The following is a 25,795-nucleotide window of genomic DNA, read 5'->3' on the forward strand; positions in this document are numbered from 1 at the left end:
TGCACAAAAAGTTGACTTTATTATTGAATTCCAATTGTAGCAGTATTTCCCTCTCTTTCATCAACAATTAAATTTACAAAATTGTTCCTTGAAAATTGATTTGACCCACTGCTAAATCCACCAAAACAAGTTCTTATCTCTTTGTTATGCTTTGAACGATTTTTTATACTCGACAATTTTGAACTGATGATTTGAAATCGTGAATCGTATGTCCAATCATCAACAATGATGGATTTGAGATTCAAGATTTAAAATTGATAGAGAAGATGATAATCTGATTTTTGAATTTTGTGAAATTGTTACGGATTGGAATGGATTGATATCAATTATTAATGCATAATTTGTGGGAAAGAAAATCAATTCTGCGTGATTTGTTGGGAAAAAATTAATTTTATGTTATTGTTCCATATTAAGCGCAATAGACATTGTTTTATAATGTATCACAATTAATGTATCCGGATGAAACTTATGTACCCGAATGAATGATATTTTAAGAGATTTTTGTGAAAAAAGAAAAAATAAGGATAAAATGTAATTTAGGTCTTACACTATGAGTTTATGTAAGTTATACAATAATAAATACTCTTATTTTTTCAATTTATTTGTTGTACTTCTGTTTTTATTCAGTTTAATATAGAATGTTCTTTTTGTTGGGAGTGAGGACGCATATTTAAGACCACAAAGTTATATAACATATTTATATATTTTATTTACATATGATCCTTGAATTAAAAGTCTTCTTTAATTTTTAAAATTTTGTCTCAAATTAAAATTAGACCAATCTATATCGATCTTTTTTTTATTTTATACTATCTCAAAAGAATAAACTAATAACTTAAACGTTTAATTATTATAATACCCTCAACTTAAAACACCAAATATAGTATATCTTCTATATTTTATATTGTATTATATTTATTTATGTGTATTATATTATAATAAACGTAGAAAAACTTACCATTGAAGGGTTGTTATATTTTTTAAGAGTTATAACTAAAATGATGAGTTGTGACTTTTCTGTAGGGTTGCGACTTTTTTGAAGAGTTTTGACTTTTCCGAGGGATTGTAACTCCAAAGAGTTTTGATTTTTGAAGGATTTTGACTTTTTTGAAGATTTATGACTTTTACGATGAGTTTTGACCTTTCTAAAGGGTCGTGACTTCTAAAGGGTTGTGACTTCTTTTTGATAAGGCACCACAAGTTGTTTTTCGTACACTACCCTTAGTTGGTTGTAAAAAGAGGGACTTCATCAAATTTTTAAACTACATTTAAGAAGTATTATTATTATTATTATTATTATTATTATTATTATCATTATTATTATTATTATTATTATAACTATTGCTATTATTCTTGAAACACTCAATTTAGTATATCTTTTATATTTCTACGATAAGAAATAATATGCACATACTAATACTACACAGTTTAAACTATAAATGGAGAGGTTTTCTCACAATTTTACTACGATTTTTTAAAGTTATTTTTTAATTAAAAATATTCATAATATTATTTAACAATAGTGTGGTACATGCTTTGATTTTCACGTGCAACACACGTGCGTAGAAACTAATATATATATATATACATATACATATATATACATATACATACACACACATATACATACATATATATATATATACATATATATATATATATATATAACACCTCCACACAATTTAACATGGGACACACGTGCAACGCACTTGACCAAGACTATCATATATATAAAATAAAAAACCCTAGATCCGCTTATGTGGCGCCACTATAAACCAAGATTTTTGATGTAAAGTTATGACTTTTATGAACAGTTGTTGCGGTTTTTATAAAAAAAATTGCGACTTGTGCGAAAGGTTGTGACATTTCGAAGGGTTGCAACTTTTTAATAATTGTGACCTTTCCAATAATAGATAGATTTTCTCTCATTTTAACGCAACGAAAATTATGAACTACTATTTTCTCTGTACAATTAAATATTTGTGTACTCCGCTCTTGTTGAGTGGCTCACTGACACCATTGTTTTTGTATCAAACCATTGGTAAATAGAGTCGTTCAATTCTAAGAGAATCTATTTCTTTGAATATGGAGTACTATAAGGGTAATATTTTCGACAAAGGGATATTTGCATTCAGTGAGACCGATTTTTTTCTGTCTATTTATTCTATTGTTACAGATCTTGATATTTTTTTAGGGCATCTCCAACCCAATCCTCTAGTTGACTCTCCAAATATAGAGTTTTCTATTTTTCGAGACAACCAACTTCAACCCAATTCTCTATTTTACTATTGATTTAAAAAAGAATCTTTTTCTCTGTCCTTAATATTATATTATTATTTCTATTTCACTTTTATTTTCTTATTTCATAATATAAATCCTTTATTTTATTTCCAAATAATTACTTTATTTATTTTTTAATGTGATATAAAATTATATTTTTTTTCTAAATTTTTCAATAACATAAATTGCAAGAAAATATAATATAATACATAAATTAAGGGACAAATTCAAATAAAGTGACATATAATTACATAAACACTCAATTTTCAAAATCATTATGTTGCTCCCATAAATGCTCTATTAATGCATCAAGGAGTTCAATATGAGCATTTTTGTCCTTAATTTTTTTATGTCTAGCTAAACATCGTTCAAATCAAAGATTTTCATCTACCACAATTTCTATAGTAGGAGTTGAAGCCTCTACGACATCTTGAATTGGTGTATTGAGATCACGTTCATCCTCAATTATAATGTTGAGCAGTATAATACATGTAGTCATTATATCATGTAGCAAATTCTTTCTCAAAAAATGTGACGGTCCTGCAATAATTGCAAAATATGATTGCAAAACTCTGAATGCACGTTCAACATTTTTTAGGCACGATTCTTGTTTCATCGCGAGATATTTCTTCTTTTGGGAATGAGGATCACAAATAGTTTGAACTATTGTAGACCATTTATGATATATACCATCAGCTAAGTAATAACTCATACTGTATTCTTTTACTTGAATAACATAATGGGCGGGAGAAGCAACACCGCTAGCAAATTTGGAAAATAAATGTGATTACTATTAAACATTAATATCGTTGTTGGTGAGACAAACCAAAATAAGCATGTTAGTAGACTATATAGATATATCAACCAAGGAATTTTGAGACAAAACTAAAATTTTATTAAAATTTTTAGAAATTATTAGTGATCCAAATGTTTGTGATTACCTGCAACGAGAACAACAACGAATACTTGAAAAAAGAAATCGTCAGTGACAATCGCAATCACAACCACAATCGCAACAACTTTTGGAGTCATATCCTATGTTTTTTTCCGAATAGTGTTAGATCTGGAAATGGAATTACTAAATTATTGTTGTGACCAATTAATTATTATGTTATGTTATGTATGTGTTATGCATTATATTGTATTGTTATCTTGTATTCAAATTATTATGTTATGTGTTGTATTGTTTTCTTTTATTGAAATTATCATATCACGTATTGTATTTTTAATTAAACTTTTCATCTTGTCATTTTAATGTTGTGTATTCTTTATGACAAAAATTAATAATAAAATAAAATTAAGAAAAAAAATAAAATAAAATTAATTTGAATTAAAGTAGTATAAATTAAAAAAATATTTCTTAAAATATTATATTACATTTAAAAAAGAATTATGAATATTAAATATTTAAATAATGAAATTATATGTAAAATAATATGTTAATTAGAAAGTAATAGAAATAATAATAAAATAACGAAAAAGTGAATAGAGAGTGTTAATAGAGTTTGGAGAACTACTATTCACCTCTTTATAAATAGAAAATAGAGGGTGATTTGGAGGTGGGTTGGAGAGAACATTCTCTATTTTAGTCTTCAAATATAGAGAATGAAGAATAAAATAGATGTAGATTGGAGATGGTCTTACGCTCATTAATTTTTACTTATATTTTTAAAGATAAATGATAAAATATTATAATTTTTATTTTTTTTATATTATTAATGATTATTATTATGTAATCTTATATGTAAGATAATATAATTTTTAGCTCATCGATATATTATATTTTATATATTATTTTATAAATTTCTTATGGATAATTTTATCGGTCCAAAATATAAGAAATTTTTTTGAAGGACGCCAGTAAATAGCAATTGTCGGATCCGTGGAGCGGAAGTGGAACAAACGGACTCCGTAACGGCATTTGCGAAAACTGAAAATCACATAGGCTATTTATTCATCATCAAGTTGAAGCCACCGTTTTATAACAGTGTGACATTCGGGAACGAAATTAAATGCCTTAAACGAGGTATCAATTCATCCTAATTCAATGCAAATCATTTTCAATAATACCACAGCACAGATGAATTCTCCGGCGACTCTCCGATATCTCAGCACTAGTTCGAGCTTTAGGAAACCTAATTTCTTTGCTAAACAGTTAGTATTCAATGACAAGTTGCCTTCAAGCTGCAAATTTCCGCCCAATCACAAGTCTTTCAAATTGATTACTGCTAACACTTTCTTCAGAACCAAGATTCCGGTTCGGAGTAATCGAATACGAACTTCTTCCAATGATTCTCAATCAGTACAGCAACAAGGGAGCTTTGTGGAGTTCATCACTTCCGAGAGAGTGAAAGTTGTGGCAATGTTAGCCTTATCTTTGGCTTTATGTAACGCAGATAGAGTTGTTATGTCAGTGGCTATAGTTCCCCTATCTCTTTCTCATGGTTGGCGTCAATCTTTCGCTGGCGTTGTTCAGGTACTTTCATTCATTTTTTTCTACTCCACACACCAATTAAATTAATTGCATTATAGTAAATAAATTTGGAAATTGCTCACATGGATGGTTGTGGATTTAGTTAGGGTAAATATACATATTTTTATGAATATAGGTAAAAAGTTTATGTTAGCTCAATTGCAAGAATCAGTGAAGATATTTGGATTGAGATGAACTGCAGAAGAACAGCTTAAGAACAATTAGAAGAATTAGAGAAGAAGAGAGATTTAGAGAATGAGAACAATGATTTGTATATTGATTGATCTGAAGTGTACATATGAGATGTGTTTATATATAACTATAGTAGTGACTTATTCAGCCTAATTCTCAACTAACTCTATGAGCAGTAGTTCAATGGAACAATAATCAACAGTAATTGTAATCTACTGACATGACCAACACTAAGTCTAATTAGCTGATTAGTGTAACAGTTTATCTCTTATATCTTACATCAAACTTACAAGAACATCACATCTTAAATTCATGACCGCTCCAAGTGTGAATATGTTAGACTGCTTGTATATAAACTTGCAAGTTCAAAATTCTGGCTTGGAAAATGAAGTTCATTGGCCAAGCTGAAGAAGCATTCTCTTGACTAAAAGAAAGAAAGAAATAAGTCAACTACGATAATTCTGTCTACATTGGCTAGTGTCAAAGCTGACTTTCTTTGATTTTCATCAGCAATGCAAGTCAATCAACCTTTTCTCCTTTTACTTAACATGGTTTTTCGTCTCCTTGATTTCTTGAAGAGATCCAAGCTTAAAATGAATTATTATGTGACCTTTTCGATGATATCAAGTCACTCATCTTTTATGTTGCTATCTTTTTCTCTGAAATATTATAGGGTGGATATGCTGTAAGTTCGCTTTGATTCATAAAGTCAATTTTTACCTCAGATCCTAGGCGTCTACCTAGTTAGGATTCAAGTCAGAGCTCTTGTGAAAGTATTGTCAAGGTGTAAAGAAGAGGGAGGGTTTATATGAAGTAGATCAGTTAGTAGATTTCCTAGGCTCTTTGTATTCATGATTACTTGCCTTGTAATTTTTGTTTGGTTGCGAGGTTCCCTCATTGCGGATGAGTACAGCTTTACCATTCTCAAAAGTAAAATAAATTATTATCAAGGTGTGGAAATGCTTGTCTTATATGATAAGCTGATTTCATTAATTTTAGTTCCAAAGTTAATTTTCTAAAAGGAAAAAAGGTGATGTCCTCTGTTTTAGTCTAGGTTTATCAGAACCCTCGTATTAGATTGTCATCTAACATTTTATGTTTTCTGTTCACTTCTTTCCTTTCTTTTATTCTGGGTAGGGTGGGGGTGTGAATGGGAGGAATTAAATGTGACAAATCTAAGGGTACAAATCTGATATTCACACGGTCTGTTTTAACAATCTATGAAAGCTAATAACTCATAAATCAAATTAAAACGAACACCTTCCCCATGGCCCACCATACCATCTATAATCCATGGAGGGTGTGGGGGAGAGCTTTCTTAATTTCCTTCTCAAGGTCCAATGGCTCACATGCAGCGGCACCTCTCATTGGGCAACCAACATGTGGTAAATGCCAAAAACTTTTCATAGACTTATATTGAACACTTTTGACGTACGCGCTATAAGTGCGAAAAAACTTCTTATAAATTGTTAGGTAGAAAAGGGCAATAAATCCCGACCATTCAAACTCATTTGGGTTGGACAGTTGCTGAAAATTGTTATTTTTTTCGGTGCTCTTATTTTCTGATGTAAAAATTTGAAAACTAAACTATTTTCTCTCCCAAAAACCTGATGTTGGACATCTAAATGCAGTTTGAATTTGATTGTGTGAGTCTTTTATGGTAAAGCATTTTCCGGATAAATATGCATTTCTTGAATTGAGCCAAAGAACTAGATTTTCAAGGTACTGACCGATTTCTGAATTCATGTGTTACTACAGTAGCTATAGTAACATACGGAAAAAAATCTTTGACTTGAAATGAAAGAAATCGACTAAAAATCATGTTTCCACTTCTGTACTGACCTTGCATTTGATATTTAGTGTTCTGATTGATAAATAGTTACTAATGGCAGTCATCATTTCTCTGGGGATACCTGATCTCGCCAATAGCCGGGGGGACTCTGGTGGATTACTACGGAGGTAAGTTAGTGATGGCATGGGGTGTGGCTTTATGGTCCATGGCCACACTTCTAACTCCTTGGGCAGCAGAAGTATCATTATGGGCATTACTTGCCATGAGGATGCTGCTAGGAATTGCCGAAGGGGTTGCTCTTCCTTGCATGAATAATATGATTGCAAGGTATTGAAGTCGAGAAACTTTTGAATTTATAATATGGTCTCTATGATATACTAAATAGTTCTAATAGTAGTCTGTAGAACTGAAAGATCTGGTTTAACATGTTGCTTTAAAACTGGTGCTTTTCCCTGTAGATGGTTTCCTCCTACTGAGCGCTCAAGGGCTGTCGGACTTGCCATGGCTGGTTTTCAGCTTGGAAGTGCTATTGGACTTACCTTTTCTCCTATACTTATGTCACAAGGTGGCCTATTTGGACCATTTGTGATATTTGGCTTGTCCGGATTCCTATGGGTTTTAGTGTGGGTTTCTGCTACCTCTAGTACTCCTGAACATAGTCGGCAAATATCCATTCATGAATTGAGGTATATACAGAACAAAGGGCAGATACACAATATCGTTGAGGGTAAATCAAAATCAAGTAAAGGGATCCCTCCTTTCAGGCGTTTACTCTCCAAACTACCGACATGGTCTATAATTGTTGCAAATGCCATGCATAGCTGGGTACACATATTTATCTCTAATAGTATAATTATAACTCTATGAATGCAAAATTGTCTACTTCTGTGCTAGCTTGCTTAATTTTATAGAGGTGCTAGTCTACATTGCCTTATCAAGAAATCCACATCTTATTGGATCAAGGATTTGTAAAGCACCGTCATATTACGTGTAAATATTACAAGTTATTGATATCCTGAAGGAAATTCACTTTGTTTCAAATTATTGAGTTTCATAACATGCTGAAGGTACTTATATGTCTCCTCTTAGTGCAATACATATTTACAATAGACCCTTGCAGTCAAGCCTTTCCCCGGACCCCACACATAGCTAGAGCTTTAGTGAGCTGAGCTGCCTCTTCTATTTCTAAATATCTGTCGACGTCTTTTGGTTTGCTAAATTTTAAAAATTGTGAGCAAGTCTCATGCCTCTAGCCTAGACACTAGGCGTCACCGATACTCGATGCCTTCGCTGGCCAGAACAAACCCATATCATGGCATAAACATAGAACATACATCTAGACATGAGCAGAATGCATTATTTAAAAGAACTGGAGTGATTCGTTTAACATAAGGGAATAAGTCTTGTAAATAAAATATTTTTCATAAATCATTGTTTAAGTTCGTGAAGCAGCACGTAGGTCAAAACTGCAATACAGGTCATAAGAGTATACTAGATGACCATCTATAAGCCTCTAAAATGACTGAATAAACTGTTTATCGGGATGAGGCTCCCACCCTAGCCATACGCTTAACCAACCGAATGGACTTACTATATAGTCTAAGAACTAATGGAGCGCACCAAGAGCTGGAACATAAAACTTAACATTCTGCTCGACCATCTTGAATACCTGATTCTACATCTTTCAAATGCAACACCCTCGACAATAGGTAAGTACATATGGAATTGAACTGTATGTAAGATGGCTTAATGAAACGTGATGTGAACTGCATGATTGAAGATCATCAGTAAAACATAGAGTAAACGGATCATAACTCAAAAAGAAGTCTTTTCTTATCATAATTAACTCTACTTCTTAGGTTAACCCGACATAACCACCATGGAAATACATGGAGTCTGATCTCGGCCTGATTAACTAAGTTGCCTCATACCTTGTTGGATATAAAACATACATAAATGATTTGCTAGCAAAGGATCCATAGATGCTCTTCGGAAAACATGAGGATTTACCCAAATCAACGAAACGTTCCTAAACCTACCACGGAAAATGTAGTTTTGGGCATTCATTATTTGAACTCATCCTTCTCAATGTTAACCATTACTAAAACTTGCCCTGAATAGCTTTAAGCTCATATATCATAATTTGGTGAAATGCCCATTAAAAAAATGTTTAGCTTGGAAACCCCATAAGTCATGACGTGAATCATGTGTATATATTGTAGGGATTATGAGAGATACATGTTTGGCCTAAAATCCCATAAGTCAGTTCATAAATCATATTGTTGAGCCTAGACTTAAATCACAGTTCATAAATCATATTGTTGGAGCCTTGGCTCAAATCATAGTTCATAAATCATATTGTGAAGACTTGGGTCAAATCGTATAGATTTTTCTTTTATAAGCAACTTCTTGAAAGAAATTGTGAGAAATTTGAAGAAAATATTATTGATTGTGAATTTTCATTATTACATAGAGAACCCTATTTATAGACACTATAATAAGATTCTTACCATGTAGGATACTATAAACTATTCCTATTCTGTGTAAGGTTGTGTAAACCTTTCTCATTCTAACATAAATCATTAAAATTGTCTTTGAAGGAAAAAAATCATATTTTCAATTTTCATAAACCATACTTAGTATCAAAATTGTGGAGTTCATTGAATCGAATAATTATGAGCATATACATATAATTCATACATGAGTTCAAATTAAATTTACATGAACGGACATCACTGAATTCATAGGATATCCCTTATTGGTTCATGAATGGGAATTCATGGAAAACATGAATTTTTGTACTCCCTTTGTTTCAAAAAGAATGTCCCTATTTCCGTTTTAGTTTGTTTCAAAAAGAATGTCCCCTTTCCTTTTTTGGCAACACTTAAACTTTAAATTTCCACGTGGCATGTTTAAGACCACAAGATCAAAGGACATTTTGGTACTTTGACATAACTTTAATTTAGAACCACATGATTAAAAAGTATTCTTTCTTTTCTTAAACTCCGTTCCAAGTCAAACTAGGTCATCCTTTTTGAAACGGAGGGAGTAAATAACTTATTTTTTTTGAAACTGTAACATTTGTATTTCACATAGTACTTAGGTAATACTGAAAAACCATATTTACAAAAGCAGAAAGGAAGTATAATCTATCCAAAAACTGAACCAAATCTAAATGGATCCTAAAACATCTATGATTGCCTCAGTTTCATTGGAGTAGACATTTGTACACCAAAAGCAGAACAACAAAATACGCTTAAGCTTAACTTCCTGCAGGTTGTTGTTCCTATTCTCAAAACATCTCTCGTTTCTCTCCCTCCATATAATCCACCAAATACTAGTAGGGATCATCCGCCATCTTTCTCTGTTTGTAGCCCCAACTCCAGCCATCTCCCAACCGAATAGAGTCTCATCAATCTTGCTAGGCATACACCAAGATATGCCTCTGAGATTAAGGAAAATCAGCCACAGTTGCCCAGTAAAGTTACAATGTAAGAAGAGATGTCTCACTGTCTCATTAGCCTTCCCACTCAAGCAACATCTATTACATAGAGAGATTCCTCTCTTAGCCTCATTATCCAATGTCAAGACTGCCTCCTTGGCTAGTAGCCATGTAAAGCATGCCACTTTGTGTGGCACTTTGATCCTCCAGATTTGCTTCCAAGGCCATTTGAAGTCTTGAATGCCACCGGTAATTATCTGTTTGTATCCTTCTTTCACCTTGTAACTACCTTTGTTGTGCCCCTGCCACCATAAATAATCCTCGCCTGTTTGTATACCTTGACAACTCTCCAGAACCTTAAACAATTCAAGTATTCTGGGAATTTCCCAGTCATTCAAATTTCTTCAGAAAATCAAATCCCAGCCTTGTTGTGTCCACATTTCAGCGACAGCCTTTTGTTGGTGTTTAGCCAGTGTAAAGATGTCAGGGAAACGATCTTTGAGGCTCATACCATCCAACTATTTATCAAACCAGAAACTGGTTTTTCTGCCATTTTGTACCTTGACAGTTGACTGGTTAATGAGAAAGGGCCAAAATATTCTGATGGAATTCCAAAGGCTAATCCCATAAGAGTTATTTACCTCTTTGGTTACCGATTTATTTAGATCCTCATACTTGTGGTTGATCACCCTATACCATAGTGCTTGGCCCTCTTGATGATACCTCCATAACCATTTCACCTTAAGAGCTTTGCGATGGTTTTTTGAGATTCTTGATACCTATTCCACCTTGCATCTTACTTATGATGATGTTCTTCCACTTGACTAAGTGAAAGCCTTTTCTTTCCTTATTTCCTTGCCACAAGAAGTTTCTTCTAATTTTGTCCAACCTCTGAACTACTAACTACGGAATATGGAAGATAGATAACATATATGTAGGTAGAGCATCCAGAACAGAGTTTATCAGTGTTAATCTACCTCCCAAGGAGAGGTATTGTGATCTCCATCAGGCTAGTTTCTTTTCACATTTCTCCACTATTGGGTTCCAAATGTCTGTGTCTCCAGACTTTGCCCCCAAAGGCATGCCCAAGTATACTGATGGCAAAGTACCTATCACTCCTCCCAAGGTTTGTGAGAGGTGTTCCATATCCGGAACCACATTAATTGGATACAAATGGCTTTTGTTCCAGCTTATATGTAGTCCTGATATGGCTTCAAAGTAGACTAGTATAAGTCTCAAAATCAACAATTGCTCCTCCTCAGCTCCACAAAATATTAGTGTATCATCAGCATACTGTAGGTGTGTGATCTCCATGCTATTCCCAGCAACCTTACTGACTTCAAATCCCTGTATTCTTCCAGTTGTCTTGGCTATCTTCAACATATTGTTAAGCCCCTCCATAGCTATGATGAACAAGAAGGGTGATAAAGGATCCCCTTGCCGGACTCCTCTGTGTGCATTGAAAAAGCCTTCAGGAGACCCATTAATGAGTACTGAAAACTTAACAGTTGAAATACAAAACTTGATCCAACCGATCCATCTGCTACAAAATCCCATTTGTCTCAGCATACTTAGAATGAAATCCCAATTCACATGGTCATATGCTTTCTCAATATCAAGTTTGCATAGTATACCAGGTTTCTTCTGGGACACTCTAGAATCAATTGCTTCGTTAGCAATGAGCACTGCATCCATGATCTGTCTGCCTCTGATAAAAGTCATTTGTTGTTTGACTACCACAACTCTCTTCAACCTTTCTGTCGAAACCTTGTACATTAGCTTATGAAAGCTTCCAATTAAGCTGATGGGTCTGAAGTCCTTGAGTTCCTTCGCTCCGATCTTCTTAGGAATCAGTGCTATGTAGGTTGCATTATAGCTCTTCTCAAACATCCCTGTTGAGTGAAAATTGTGGAAAGCCCCCATAATGTCATGCTTAATGATCTCCCAACATTTTAGAAAGAACCCCATTGTGTATCGGTCAGGACCAGGGTCTGTCTATAGCACTTATTTTAAACACTCAAGTACTTCTTGTTCCTCAAAATCTGCCTGAAATGCTTCATGTTTACCCTCTGTAATGGTAGGATGGTTGCTGATATTTCCAGAGGGTCTCCAATCTTCAGATTCTATATACAATTTTTTGTAGAAAGAAATAATTTCTTCTTTAATTCTGTTTGGCTCTGTTATAGTCTCTCCCTGAACTTCCAGTTGATCAATATTGTTGCATCTCTTGTGGGCATTAGCTGTTTGGTGGAAGAACTTTGTATTCCTATCCCCCTCCTTGGCCACAAAGCCCTTGATCTCTGTCTCCAGGCCACTTCCTCCTTCTTCAAACACCCCTCATACTCTATGAAAAGTGTGGCTTTTTTTTCTATCTCCTCCTCAGTTAACATTCTGTTGCTCTGATATGATTCTAACTCAACCATCTGATTGAGAAGGTTGTTCTATTGCAATTTCAGATTACCTTGTTCATTTCTGCTCCATTCTTTCAATTTCCCTTCGAGGGCTTTGAGTTTGCATGCTAAGATGTAATCTGGCTTCCCATAGAACTCAAAATCATTCCACCAAACCTTGATTCTATCAACAAATCCTTCTTGGGTCAGCCACCAATTTCAAACTTAAAATAGGATTTAGATTGTTCCCAATGCCCACATAGCAAGGCTATAGGAACATGATCAGAAGTCACTCTTTGCATAGTAGTTTGCTTTATGTTGGAGAAAAGATTATTCCATTCTGTTGATACCATACTCCTGTCTATCCTGGATGCCGTGATATGGTTATCACCCTTGTACCAGGTATACCTTCCACCACTTAATTGTAGATCAATGAGTTCCATGTCTTCAATGCATTCTGAGAACTCTGTCATTGCTGAGTTTAACCTGTTGCATTCCTTTTTGTTTTCAGAAGGAAATCTACAGACATTAAAGTCACCACATAGTTCATGAATGCAATTACATAGACATGGAAAAAATGGATTGTAGGGAGGAACAATGATGCTCCCACAATTAGAGTTAGCCTTACACTCCTTAGATTGCTCCAATTGAAATCCTAATGTTGAAGAAGAGTCCCAAAAGTCTATTCTTGAACCTTGAGATGTGTTCTCTTAGAAACCCTAGAATTTGATGATAGATTCTTGCTTGGGATACATAAGTATGTGGATGCTCAGTGAGCTGTTATGACAGTGAAATAGATGATGTATGGGTTCTCTATGGAAGAAGAAATAGGAGAAAAGAGAAGAAATTCAGTGGTTCACTTGCCTACATCGTAGTAAGAGCCAGTGATTGTGCCAATTTGCAGGAGGTGCTTATAATATATATTTTGTATTAAGTTAGGTGTCGTATAGATTACAGGCTTTGTGAAAGTGTCTAACTGAAAATTTTGTGACAACTTTAAGGAGCTGTCTATGTATTTCGCCTACCTTATACTTAGTTTCTAAATTATTCAGTCTTAGCTGGTAATTCTTTGTTCTTGATGCAGGGATTCTTTGTTATATTATCATGGATGCCCATTTACTTCAAAACAGTGAGTAACTATTGCAGATTGGTGTCATTATTATAACCTCTAAGTGACTTTAATATATATTTTTGTGATGATAAGATGATTGTAGTGATATAGCTGTATCTGTCCTTTTAGATATATCATGTTGATCTTAGACAAGCAGCATGGTTTAGTGCTGTTCCGTGGAGTATGATGGCGTTGACTGGCTATTTTGCTGGGTTTCTGTCAGACATGATGATCCAAAGAGGCATAAGTGTGACCCTAACCCGGAAAGTTATGCAGGTAAATTTTCTCCATATCCCTTTGTTTTTGTTGTCATCTGGATCGTTGTTTTGATAACTGACCATGTTCAATCCTTCTCCTCGACTTGAAGAGTAGTAAGGTCATATGAAATATATAAAGCCGACAAGGTTGGGGTCATCCCATGGGAGAGAAGTGTAGGTGAGAATTCACTTTTCTTAAAGTAATCCTTGCAACAAAGTTGGCTTTGCAATTACTTGTAGGGATTATAGCTCAAGAAAACTAGAACTTGACTAGGGAATTTAAACAAACAATTGGTATGTAATTTACTAGAGAATTTAGTAAGAAGAAGAGAATGGCACTAGGATTGCTCCTCCTTCCTGTATGCTATATATGGGTATAAGGGTGTCCAATTCTTTTCATGTGACATCAATATCACAAATGATCTTGCCTTTCAACTCCTTGGTTTGAGATCTTGTCAAGGGCCTCATTGAAACTTCCTAAGCTTCACAGTTGTCCTTCAAGGAGTAGAGCTTCTATGGATGCTATCGCATGTGGAGCTAATGTTTTACAGGGACTAACATCTTTCTAGGTGGAGCATCACCTTCTGTTTTCCCGTGCATGCTTTACCCTGGGTTGTATGCCCTATATACATGTAAAGGTTCACGCATGCTTTATGGCTAATGATGAGTGTCCCTTACTCTTAAGAGCTAATTGCTTTTTAGTTTCTTTAATGTATTTGATTAGAATTTTGAATAATGTGTTTTTTCACTCTTAACATAGGATTTGTAGCTTAGTATTTAGTAAGTTGTATTAGATCTCACTTGTGGGATTTCACTGGTATGTTGTATACAGTAAGTTGTATCCATTTTATACTACATGTACTTATAAATTAACTTTATATACTTTTGGCTTTTGAATTTTATCCAATTTTTAATGTATTCCATATTTTTTTTCATAGTTTATACATTTTCAAATTTTATTCTTTAATAAAGCTGAATTTACATAAAATGAGGTCTACATTTCATCTTGGGGACGTCCAGCCCCAATGTTTGGGAAAATGGCCTTTCCCTTGTATCTATGCCTTTAAACATGGACTATCGCAGTTGTAACAGTCCACATCTCTTTACGTGTTAAAAGTTGAATATTTTTAATAGCATGTGATAGAGATGGGCTGTCATCAGAAGCCACTGGTTCTACGGGATAGTCTGGTCAAAGTACAAGATTAAAGCAGCCTTATTCAGTAGTGGAACTGTTGATCTACTTTCTTTCAAATTATTTTTGTTCAATGGTCAGTTAAATCTTGTTGAATATCATTGATATAATGGAATATTTAATTATTGTTTCTTCTTTTTCTGATCTTTTTTTTTTATGCCACACTCGGTAAGACTGTATCAAACACAACTTGTTTGTTCCTTTTACAGTCAGTTGGTTTTTTCGGCCCCGGTTTTTCTCTCATTGGTTTAACCACAGCACCAAGTCCATCCATAGCATCTGCTTGGCTTACTTTAGCTGTAGGACTGAAAGCATTTAGTCATTGTGGCTTCCTTGTCAACCTTCAGGTTAGCATTTAAAGATATATACTTCATGAAACAGTGAAGCAAAAGTTTTCATTTGTGGGAACTGATCTTCCATTTATATATATTGACAGGAGATTGCCCCGCAGTATTCTGGCGTTCTCCATGGTAATTCTTGTCCATTTTCTCGAACTTTTTCCACTTGTTGGAATAGGCTAGTCCTGATCCTGATGTTAGTTACTTGTTCCCATGTCTCTATTTATCTGGCAAACATGAAATAGCATTTTGTGGTTATTGTTTAATGTTTAGTTTATTTTGTTGAGAGGCTTATTCCATTTATTCTGTCTGTCTGCATCCACTTCTCATTTGATGCATACTGAAAGAAAGGGGAACATTTTTGAAGTGTTTACTAGAAAATAAGTAAGAAAAACAGGCCCCTATATCTTTCAGAACTTCTTTTTCTTGGTCACCTTGCACAAAGTATTCTCAAAAGAGACTCCCACAACATCCTCATAGTAGTTTCTTTCTGCTCTCAATTTTTTATTTTTTGGATTACTTGTATTTTTCCCATTAAAGGCTATAAAGCTGCACGACCAGTCAAGAGTTCATGGCACCACTGCCAATGCTGCTGTGATCTTCTTACTCCTTTTTTCAGGCTTTCTTTTTGGTATATCTTTTTACTGGGTTAACTTTGAACAACTTATAAGCAAATAAGTCTACATTAGATGAGGAACTCTGATTTGATTTTATCATTTCAATATGAAAGTTTGCTTCCTTGGCATTATCTGTACAGCAGCTAATGCATTGCTTCTTTAGTACCATCTTATATGGCACTGTTTCCTTTTTGGTTCGAAAAGTCTGAACACCTTTCTATATTTGAGAACTCTTCGATCCAAGATTTCCATTTATCCCTAGAGATATGCTCTTATATAAATTGACATGGCATGTTGAACCACTAGCTATTTTGGACACTTCAGGTAGTTACATAAATTTAGTTTATCTCTCTCTCTCTCTCTCTCTCTATATATATATATATATATATATATATATATATATATATATACACATAAATCTCTAACTGCGCAAGAAAAATCTTCTTTTTCAAATATTAGGTACACACTACTTTTATCATTTGAAATTTCAGTTCTTTCATTATATAATATAATAAGTATATAACAATGCCATATTTTTTTTTTTTTTTTTTTTGAGAATTGGTAACATTGTATTCTTCAACATTATGGATATGCGGGGGACCTTCAGAAAATCAGAAAAGAACAAAAAACATAATACTTACAAGGGTCCTAAGAATTCCAAAAGTTGATCTGAATCCTCTAATCCTATTTCTTTACACCAAAAATATAGAGATACAAGACAATTCCATTTAACCAAGTGAATGGAATTGGATGTATCTGTAAAATTCCTACTAATTCCTACTATTCCTCTCCTTCCACTCTATCCACTAAATGCAATGTGGAATCAAATTCCACCAGGCCTTCTGTCTCTTGCTACCTCCTCTCCTGATCCAACAACTAAGTAAATCAGCTGCATGCTCTGGCATAGTTCATTTCTCTTCTGAAAAGTTGAGAAACATGGACCATATTTGTGCTGTGAAAGTACAATGTAGAATAGGTTATTTGTTAGTTTCCCCTGTCTTCCCACATAAAGAGCGCCAAGGAAGTATGGTCTTTATTTTTTTACTCAAGCATGCCTTTCTAATGATCAACCAAGTAAAACACTTTAACTTTTGTTGGTGCTGCAGTCCTTTACATATTTTTCCATGAACTCCGGTATCTGCTACTTTGCGAGTTGCACTCCTTTTTATATGCCCTGCCAACTGTGAAGATACCATCCTTACTGTGAGACCATCTAACAACATCATTGACAATATTGGTGCCTACAAAATCCCCCACTTCCTCCAACAATTTGGCTATTCCAACCTAGTTCTGTCCAGCAATCACTGATCATTGCCTCGGAATTGGTGCACAAAATAAATAGGTCCGGAAACATGTCTTGGGGGGGGGGGGTTGTTTGAACCATAAGTCCCACCAGAATATAGGTCTCCTTCCATCCCCCACCTTGATATGTAAATTTGCTTCTAACTTGGGCCATAAGTTTCTGAGAGCTCCCCAAACTCCTGCTCCATAAGCATTCGTGCTTATGTTACTACACCAGAATCTATCCTCCCCATATTTTTTTTTGAGATTGGTAACTGTTTCTATTTCTTTAAAATTAGTGCATGGGTTGTACTGAAACCATATTTACATAATGAACTCTAAAGGCGCTGTCCTATCCCTATAATGAGTCTAAAACATCAATGATAGAGACTGTCAATAGAGTAGATCCGATTACACCAAAAACACAAAGTTAGAATACAATTCAATTTTACTTGCAGCACATTGCTCTCCCTATTCTCAAAAACTCTTAAGATTTCTCTCTTTCCAGACAGTCCACCAAATAGTAGCAGGAATGATTCTCCAGTTGCTTCTGTTCTTTGCTTGTAATCCTGCTTCTTCCCAACTGTATAAGGCCTCTGCAATTCTACCAGGCATGACCTATGAAATGTTTTTGAGCCTTAGGAATAGACTCTACAATTGGCCAGTGACCTTGCACTGGAGGAACAAGTGATTGACTGTTTATGCATCCCCCCCCCCCCCCCCCCCCCCACAAAAAAAAATAAAACCATCTTGAACACAATGTATCCCTCTTTTCATCAAATTCTCCTTTGTCAACACCACTTCCTTTGCCAGTAACCACACAAAACAGGCCACTTTGTGTGGGTGTCACGACACAAGAGCACCCCCTAGTTGTAACCGGCGTATTCAACCTCTCGGAGGTCTCATACAAGCCACATGGATCATTCATTGCATACGATACTTAAAAATAGATAAGAATTTACAACTTTCTTCACATACAAAGAATACTTTCATTAATAAGCAAGCGGAAGATTTTCTAAACTTTATACGACGTGTCTCAAAACCATCTAATAACCTTTGGAGTACAACATTTGGGACTAAGCCCATACAAGACTTAAAATGAAGACTAAAAGACCATAAAAAGGAACATGGGGGTCTTGTCCTCGAATCTATGAGGACTCACCAACTTCATCTTCAAACCTTAGAAGCTTATGCATCATCCATAGCATACCTAAGTGTTCCTCAAAGTCACCCTAGATAAGAACCTTTCTATTCAACATACTATCATTAGGAGAACATACATTACTTAGGTCATTTAGGACTCAATCATACAATCAGAGGACTTCACATAATGGCCTTGGAAGACCTAGGGAACTCACTTTAGCATCTTCAAGCCTACTCGTGCCATGTGTAGATAGCATCCCATACTACTACCTACACGTCGTAGAACCTATCCAATAACTAGAGTGCACATCCCACATGATGAGAATAGGCATTAACCCCCTAGACCATACTAGCTAGGTATGAAATCCGGTGTCATAAGATCCGACACCGTGGAAGGTGTTCTACTTGCCAAAGGTAGAACTAGGACACATCCCGTGTAGGCACATGGTTATCAAAAGGCTTCTTTGTACTCTAGTCTCATACTTCAAGTAGAGATACTACCTTAAGCATATCCACTCGGTGATTTGCCTTGGTTCTCATAGAGTAAGTTCATTCACATAAGAGTATTAGAGAAGGTACCGTCACTAAGCTTACCAACTCATAATACCATTTCTGAGAAGGGGTCCACAAGGGCTGCTGATCAAGGTTCATTAGGATGTCTCATTCATGAAAAAAATACCATGCCAGGTCTATCTGATTCACTTCATTATAAACCTTCTTTTCATATTCAAGGTTTGCACATTCACTTAGGTTCTAGACTTATCAAGAAGGGGCACCATTCTTAGGTCTACTGGTTCAAGACATACTCTAGAATACCTCATTTATCATTCAAGGAAGGGCACCAACTTAGGTCTACCGATCCTAGACTTTCTTTCATTCATTCATTCTCAAGAAAGGATGTTTACCAAGTCAAGAGATCACATTCAACATAACTTTCATGTATCAAGTAGGGGCAACTAGGTCTACCTAATCAAGACACCATATCAACATGTAAAGACTCTTCATAGTCTATCATAATCACATACCAATATTTAGAGGAATATGCTTTCATTGACAATATCACATAGCTTTATACAATATCTCCTCAAGATCACATGAACACCTTCACATTAATATATATATATATATATATATATATATATATATATATATATATATATATATATATATATATATATATATATATCACCTAATAACTTCACCTTATACGTTCATGTGTGCCATAACACCTTGTACATAGTCACATTACTTCACATAACCAACTTCACATTGTACCTTCATATATACCATAATATGATACTACTACAATTCACATAATTATGCTGACAAGTGCATGGTCACAATAAGAACAAGAAGTAAACACCGTCACCATAAGTGGACCATACAACACGAGCAATTCTATATCAATTCTACATTAGTAAGGACATTAGGTCAACTTACCCTTTTCCAATAGCCACAATCACCATTCCTTAATCCTCCATGAATTCACAATACAATAGCATAGATAACCATAGAAATCAACAATACAACATAAACTAAATCCAATTCTATTAACATTAGATCATAAGTAACAAATCCAATTCATAATCCAAATTTAGGAGTTTCGAGAAGATCAAGAGTTCATGGAGATTTTCATTGTAAAATATCAATTTAACATCAATAATATCATATCCAATCATTTGAAATCGTTTCATGCAAGAACCGTTGTGGTAGAGTGAAAATAGAACTTTTACATAAACTTTGAAATCAATTGAAATTGGCTCTAAGGTGATAGCTAACCTTAGATAAAAAAACTCTCATACCTTATTAGATGAAATCCCTTAGAGAATTGAAGAAGAAAGCCATAGAAATCTACAACCCTAGCTCCATCCTTGACCTTGAGCTTCCGTGGAGTTTTGAGAGAACTCTTTTAGGAGGGAAGAGTTCTGATTTTAGGAAAAGTAAATAATGAATTCTAATTCTAGGTTTTAGTGTTTTAACCAACTTAAAATACCCTAAATAACATAAAGTAACCGTTCCCCCATTTATTTAGCCAAGGGTGGAATTTACCAAACCACCCTTAGCTTGGCTGGAACTTGATGAAATTGCAGGTGGCCATTGACGGCCACCATTGGCGACGCGTCAACCCATTGACGGCCCGTCCTGGCTGTCAGTCAATGGTGACTGAAACCCCTCAAGTTGGGGGCTAAGCTCCCACGACAAAGTGTGGAGCCCCGCCCCCGCCCTACGGGGCGTCAACCAATTGACTAGGCGTTGTTTAGGGGCGTCGATCAAGGCTGTCTTGACAGCTTTTTGGCAAACATTTGGGTCCTCCTCAAGGACCCTTAGGGTGGTCCTTGGGGAGTCATACCCAGATGTTTCGACCCTAAACACGACCATTTAGATACTAGGGTCACCACCAATCATTTTAGACTCCAAACGACACACCAAAACATGAACAACACACTAACATACAAACGACTAGTCTCCAAACGTCTTGGTCGTTCCTTGACGTTTGACCTCAAAACTACTCAAGCCTGCCCTTGGATACTCTTTCTCATTACTTTAACAAGTTATTAACTCAAGAAACTCGTGTGAAACTCTAGTTCATCCTAGTTCATTTTCGGGGTGTTTCAGTGGGATCTTGGCCTTCCAAATGTGTTTCCAAGACCATTCGCATGCCTGCATGATTGGGTGGTTCAACATCCTATATGCTGCACTTACTTTAACAGTCCCAGTACTGTTCCCTCAACCACTGCAATATGTCTTTCCCTGTCTCCAAGCCACTGAATTGTTCAATGACGCTGAAGAATTCTGTAACTCTTGGAATTGCCCAATCATTGAGGTGCCTTCTAAATATGTTATTCCACCCATGAGATGTCCATAGTTCAACTATTGTATTTTGTTGCCGAAGAACCAGAGTATTTATGTCCGGGAAAAGTGTCTCCAGATTTCCTGTTTCATGCCAATCTCCTTCCAGAATCTAGTTTTATCACCATCTACTACTTTAATCTTGGTGTTTTGTTTGAATTCATCCCATAGTGAATCGGATGGATTCCCATAAACTAACACCATAGGGAGTGATAACTTCCTTTGTCATCTTAATTGTCACTTTGTTCATATTTTGCTTTCATGACGAGCCCCATAAATTCTGATCATCGTTGGAATACCTCCAAAGCCACTTCATTCTCAAAGCATTGCTTTGATTTTTAAGGTTCTTGATCCCTAAACCCCCAACTCTCTTATCATTGATCACTTTTTCCATTTGACTAAGTGGTACCCCTTGCTTTCCTTGTTTCCTTGCCACAAAAACTTTGTCCTGATGCTATCCAACCTATTAACGACACCTGGAGGAATAAGAAATAAAACAATCATATATGTTGGAAGTGCATCAATCAAAAAAATGATCAAAGTTAGTCTTCCTCCAAGTGAGAGGTACTAAGACTTCCACCTTGCTAGTTTCATCTCACACTTCTCTATCACCCCATTCCAAATTTCCAAAGACGTGGATTTGGCCCCTAAAGGCATACCCAAATAAGTAGTTGGAAGAGCACCCACTTCACCACCAAGAATTAACTTCAAATTTTCCATATTTGGCACTTCATTAATTGGATACAAGAAGCTTTTTCTCCAGGTAACATGAAGTCCAGACATTCCTTCAAACAAAACTAGAATTAGTCTCAAAATTTTGAGGTGTTCCTCTTCAGCATCACAGAATATCAGGGTATCATCAACATATTGTAGATGAGTTATCTTTAGGCTTTCCCTTCCGGCTCTAGCCACTTCAAAACCTCTTAGCCATCCTTCTATGTTTGCATTCATAATCATATTGTTGAGTCCCTCGATGACTAATAGGAAAAGGAAAGGTTATATGGGATCACCTTACCTTAAGTCCCTTTGTGAACAGAAAAACCCTGATGGACAACCATTTATCAACCCTGAGAAGCTTACTGAAGATATGCAGAATTTAATCCATTGTCTCCATTTGAGACCAAAACCAATCTTCTCTAGCATACCCATTAGACAATCCCAGTTGACATGGTCGTATGCTTTCTCAATATCTAATTTGCATAAGATGCCTGGTTTTTTTAAACTTGACTTGGAATCTATAACTTCATTAGCCATTAGAACATCATCCATGATCTGCCTCCCCTTAATAAAAGCCAGCTGTTGTGAATTAACAAGTTTGGCCATCACTCGTTTTAGCCTTTCAATGAGCATTTCTGAGAGAATTTTATAGATGCTTCCTATCAAACTGATAGGTCTTAAGTCCCTTAGTTCTATAGCACCCTTTTTCTTTGGAATCAAGGCTATGAAGGTAGCATTAAAACTTCTTTCAAACCTCCATTGGTCATAGAAATGTTGAAAGGTCTTCATGATATCACCCTTGACCACTTCCCAACATTTGATGTAGAACACCATTGTAAAACCATCTGGTCCTGGTGCTTATCCACTGCACATTGCTTTAAACTTCTCAGAATCTCCTTATCAAAATTTCTTTCTTGTTCCTCTATTTCCTCCCCTGTTAGCCTTGGACAGTTTAAGAATTTGTTGCCGGGTCTCCATTGAACATTTTCATGGTAGAACTCCACTATTTCCCCTTGGATCCTTTCTGGATCTTGGACAATATTCCCCAGAATGAGCAGTTGATCTAAGTTGTTATACCTCTTGTGTGCAGTAGCCATTTTGTGGAAGAACTTGGTATTCTTGTCCCCTTCCTTTAATCAAACAAATCTTGACCTTTGTCTCAAGTAAATCTCTTCATTTTATATTAAACCCTCCAAATTCAGAAGTAAAGTTGCCTTTCTCGTTGCTTCATCTTCTGTCAATGCTCTATCCGTGGCAATAGTTCCACAACAGCCATCTTTTCAACGAACATTCTTTCTCTGTTGGCCAAGACTTCCTTGCTCACTTCTATTCCATTCCTTCAATTTATGTTTCAAAGCTTTTAATTTATATGCCAAGATGTAGTCAGGTCTCCCAATGTAATCGATAGAGTCCCACCACTTCATAATTCTATCTGTGAAACCATCTGTTCTTAACCACCAATTCTCAAATTTAAAATAACTTTTGTTCTTCTTCCAAGAACCACCTTGAAGTGTGACTGGGGAGTGATCTGAGATTATTCTCTGCGTGGTATATTGTTTCAGATTACTTAGAACATCATCCCATTCTTGAGATACCAGGATCCTGTCAATTCTTGAAGCTATTTGATGGTTGTCCCCTTTAAACCAAGTGAACTTAGCATTTTCCAATTGGAGATCAATTAGATTCAAATCCTCAATCAGATCAGAAAACACTCTCATTCCTAATGTTCTTCTAGTACAATTTTTCTTTTCTGAAGCGTATGTTGCCACATTGAAATCCCCACATATTGCCCATGGACCTTCCATTAATCCTCCAATAAAGCCAATTTCTTCCCATACTAGTCTTCTTTCCACATAGCAATTGGGTGCATAAACTCCTGTAATGTGGCAGGAAAAGTCCTGCAATTGTGATTCAAATTTAAAGGTGAGAGTATATGTCCATGTCTCTAGTACCTCCCCCTTCCATATTCTACTATCCTACAACATCATTATCCCTCCTCTTGTCCCACTCGCCTCCAAACATTCCATTTTGACCTACCTATCCCCCCAAATCTGCCTTACATATCCCCCTGTAATTTGGTTTCTTGTAGACAAATGATGTCAGCTTTCCATCGTCCATAATGTTCTTGATAACCCTCTTATCTCTATTATTCAAACCCCTTACATTCCACGATACTTGTTTGAATTGCATCATGAAATTGTAAGGAAATTTCTCCCCTTTTCTCTACCCCTACCACTCTTGAATTTCACATCAAATGCTACTAACTTTTCAATTCTTTAGAACCTTTGAACCTTGTCTTCTGACAAACCACTGCAGCATCCTGATGTGTGGCTTGTCTGGCACTATCCACGTGTAATAGAAGTTCCAAAGCTTCTTGTTCATGGCCTTGGAAGTCGGCACCCAATAATTTCCCCAGTCTGATCAGATTTTGTGTTACCCAAACAGACATCTCTTTCTCTTTTCTGTAGTTAGATGTTGTTGTGTGCACAATGACTCAACCTATTCAATCTCCCATTCTTCAATGGAGAACACTAATCTGTGCTCTAGTGTATTGCATGCAACTTCTTCTACCCCCTTCTCCATCCCGTCCCTAATCAGGATTTGCGACTTTGAATCTGTGGTTTGCAAGACTGCATCTATCAAAATATCGCTTGAACAAATTATTGACATCTCCTGCACGTTACTCTATTCTTTTCTATGCTGCATACAAAATTGGCTTTCTGTATCTTTAAGAGACAGTCCTCTCTGTAGATGGGCTGTGTTGAGATTGTTATTTTGTTAAAAATGACCAGACTTGAGCCCACTGGTTCCTTCATTTAAAAATTCAGGCCTTTAATTGAGGCCTAAAGCATCTCCTTCATTAAAATGGGTATGTAACTGTCACATACGTCAGTGGGTATCTCCACTTTTTTTTTGATAAGGTAACTTTGTATTCACACCAAAATAAACTCATCAAGTAACAACTGATGAGGTGGGATTTACAACCCCAGAGGGCACCCTGATAACCAAGAACCCAAAAAAGAACTTAACAATTGTCCTATGAAGTCCACTAGACTTACTTCCTCCCCCACCATATCCTGTTAACACCAGAAATACAACAAACTCAGACTCTTCATCTTGATCTTCTGAATGCTGCTAGCTTGCCCGTCATGGGATCTTTCATTCCTTTCCTTCCAAAATGTCCACCAGATGCAAGCTGGAATATATCTCCACCAGTCCCTTTTTGATCTTCTTCTTCTGCTCATTCTTTCCCAGTGTTTCAGTATGTCTAAAGAGGTTTCTGGCATTATCCAGCTAACTCCAACTATACATAAGAACATGTGCCACAGATATACAACTGTTTTGCAATGTAGAAATAAGTGGCTGTTAATCTCTCTGCTCTTTATCACACATATGACACCTTGAGAAAACCTGTATACGTCTTCTCTGTAACCTTTCGTGAGTTAAACATGCTTTTCTGATCACCAGCCATGATAAACATGACACCTTTAGTGGAATTTTAATCTTCCAGATTAGCTCTCATGGCCACTCCATTCTCATTCTCCGGTTATGATTCATATAAACTCCCTTTATTGTGCAACTTCTATATTGGACGGTTAGCTCCTTCTGTGACACTGGAATGGATTCAGCACATGCAACACTTCAAATACTCTACTAATCTCCCAGTCATTTATAGCCCTTCTAAAAATCAAGTCCCACCCTTGAGGAGTCCATACCTGT

The 25,795-nt window shown here is 35.6% G+C and overlaps 1 protein-coding gene across 2 annotated transcripts in view; it reads left to right on the forward strand.

Annotated features, from left to right (window-relative positions):
- The first annotated feature begins 4,142 nt into the window (after window positions 1-4,142).
- The window catches only part of LOC101266556 (probable anion transporter 4, chloroplastic), a 31,761-nt gene continuing 10,108 nt past the window's right edge, over window positions 4,143-25,795 (forward strand). The window contains exons 1-7 of one of the 2 annotated variants that reach the window (XM_004246914.5): window positions 4,143-4,756; window positions 6,838-7,064; window positions 7,196-7,562; window positions 13,654-13,698; window positions 13,810-13,956; window positions 15,339-15,476; window positions 15,566-15,599. In XM_004246914.5, the coding sequence (XP_004246962.1) occupies window positions 4,328-4,756; window positions 6,838-7,064; window positions 7,196-7,562; window positions 13,654-13,698; window positions 13,810-13,956; window positions 15,339-15,476; window positions 15,566-15,599 (1,387 nt within the window). In that variant the 5' untranslated portion in view covers window positions 4,143-4,327. Of the gene's footprint in view, window positions 4,757-6,824; window positions 7,065-7,195; window positions 7,563-13,653; window positions 13,699-13,809; window positions 13,957-15,338; window positions 15,477-15,565; window positions 15,600-25,795 lie in introns of both variants that reach the window. The other variant, XM_010327894.4, reaches the window with a different exon arrangement.

Source organism: Solanum lycopersicum, chromosome 9, assembly GCF_036512215.1.
Source record: "Solanum lycopersicum chromosome 9, SLM_r2.1".
Taxonomy (NCBI): domain Eukaryota; kingdom Viridiplantae; phylum Streptophyta; class Magnoliopsida; order Solanales; family Solanaceae; genus Solanum; species Solanum lycopersicum.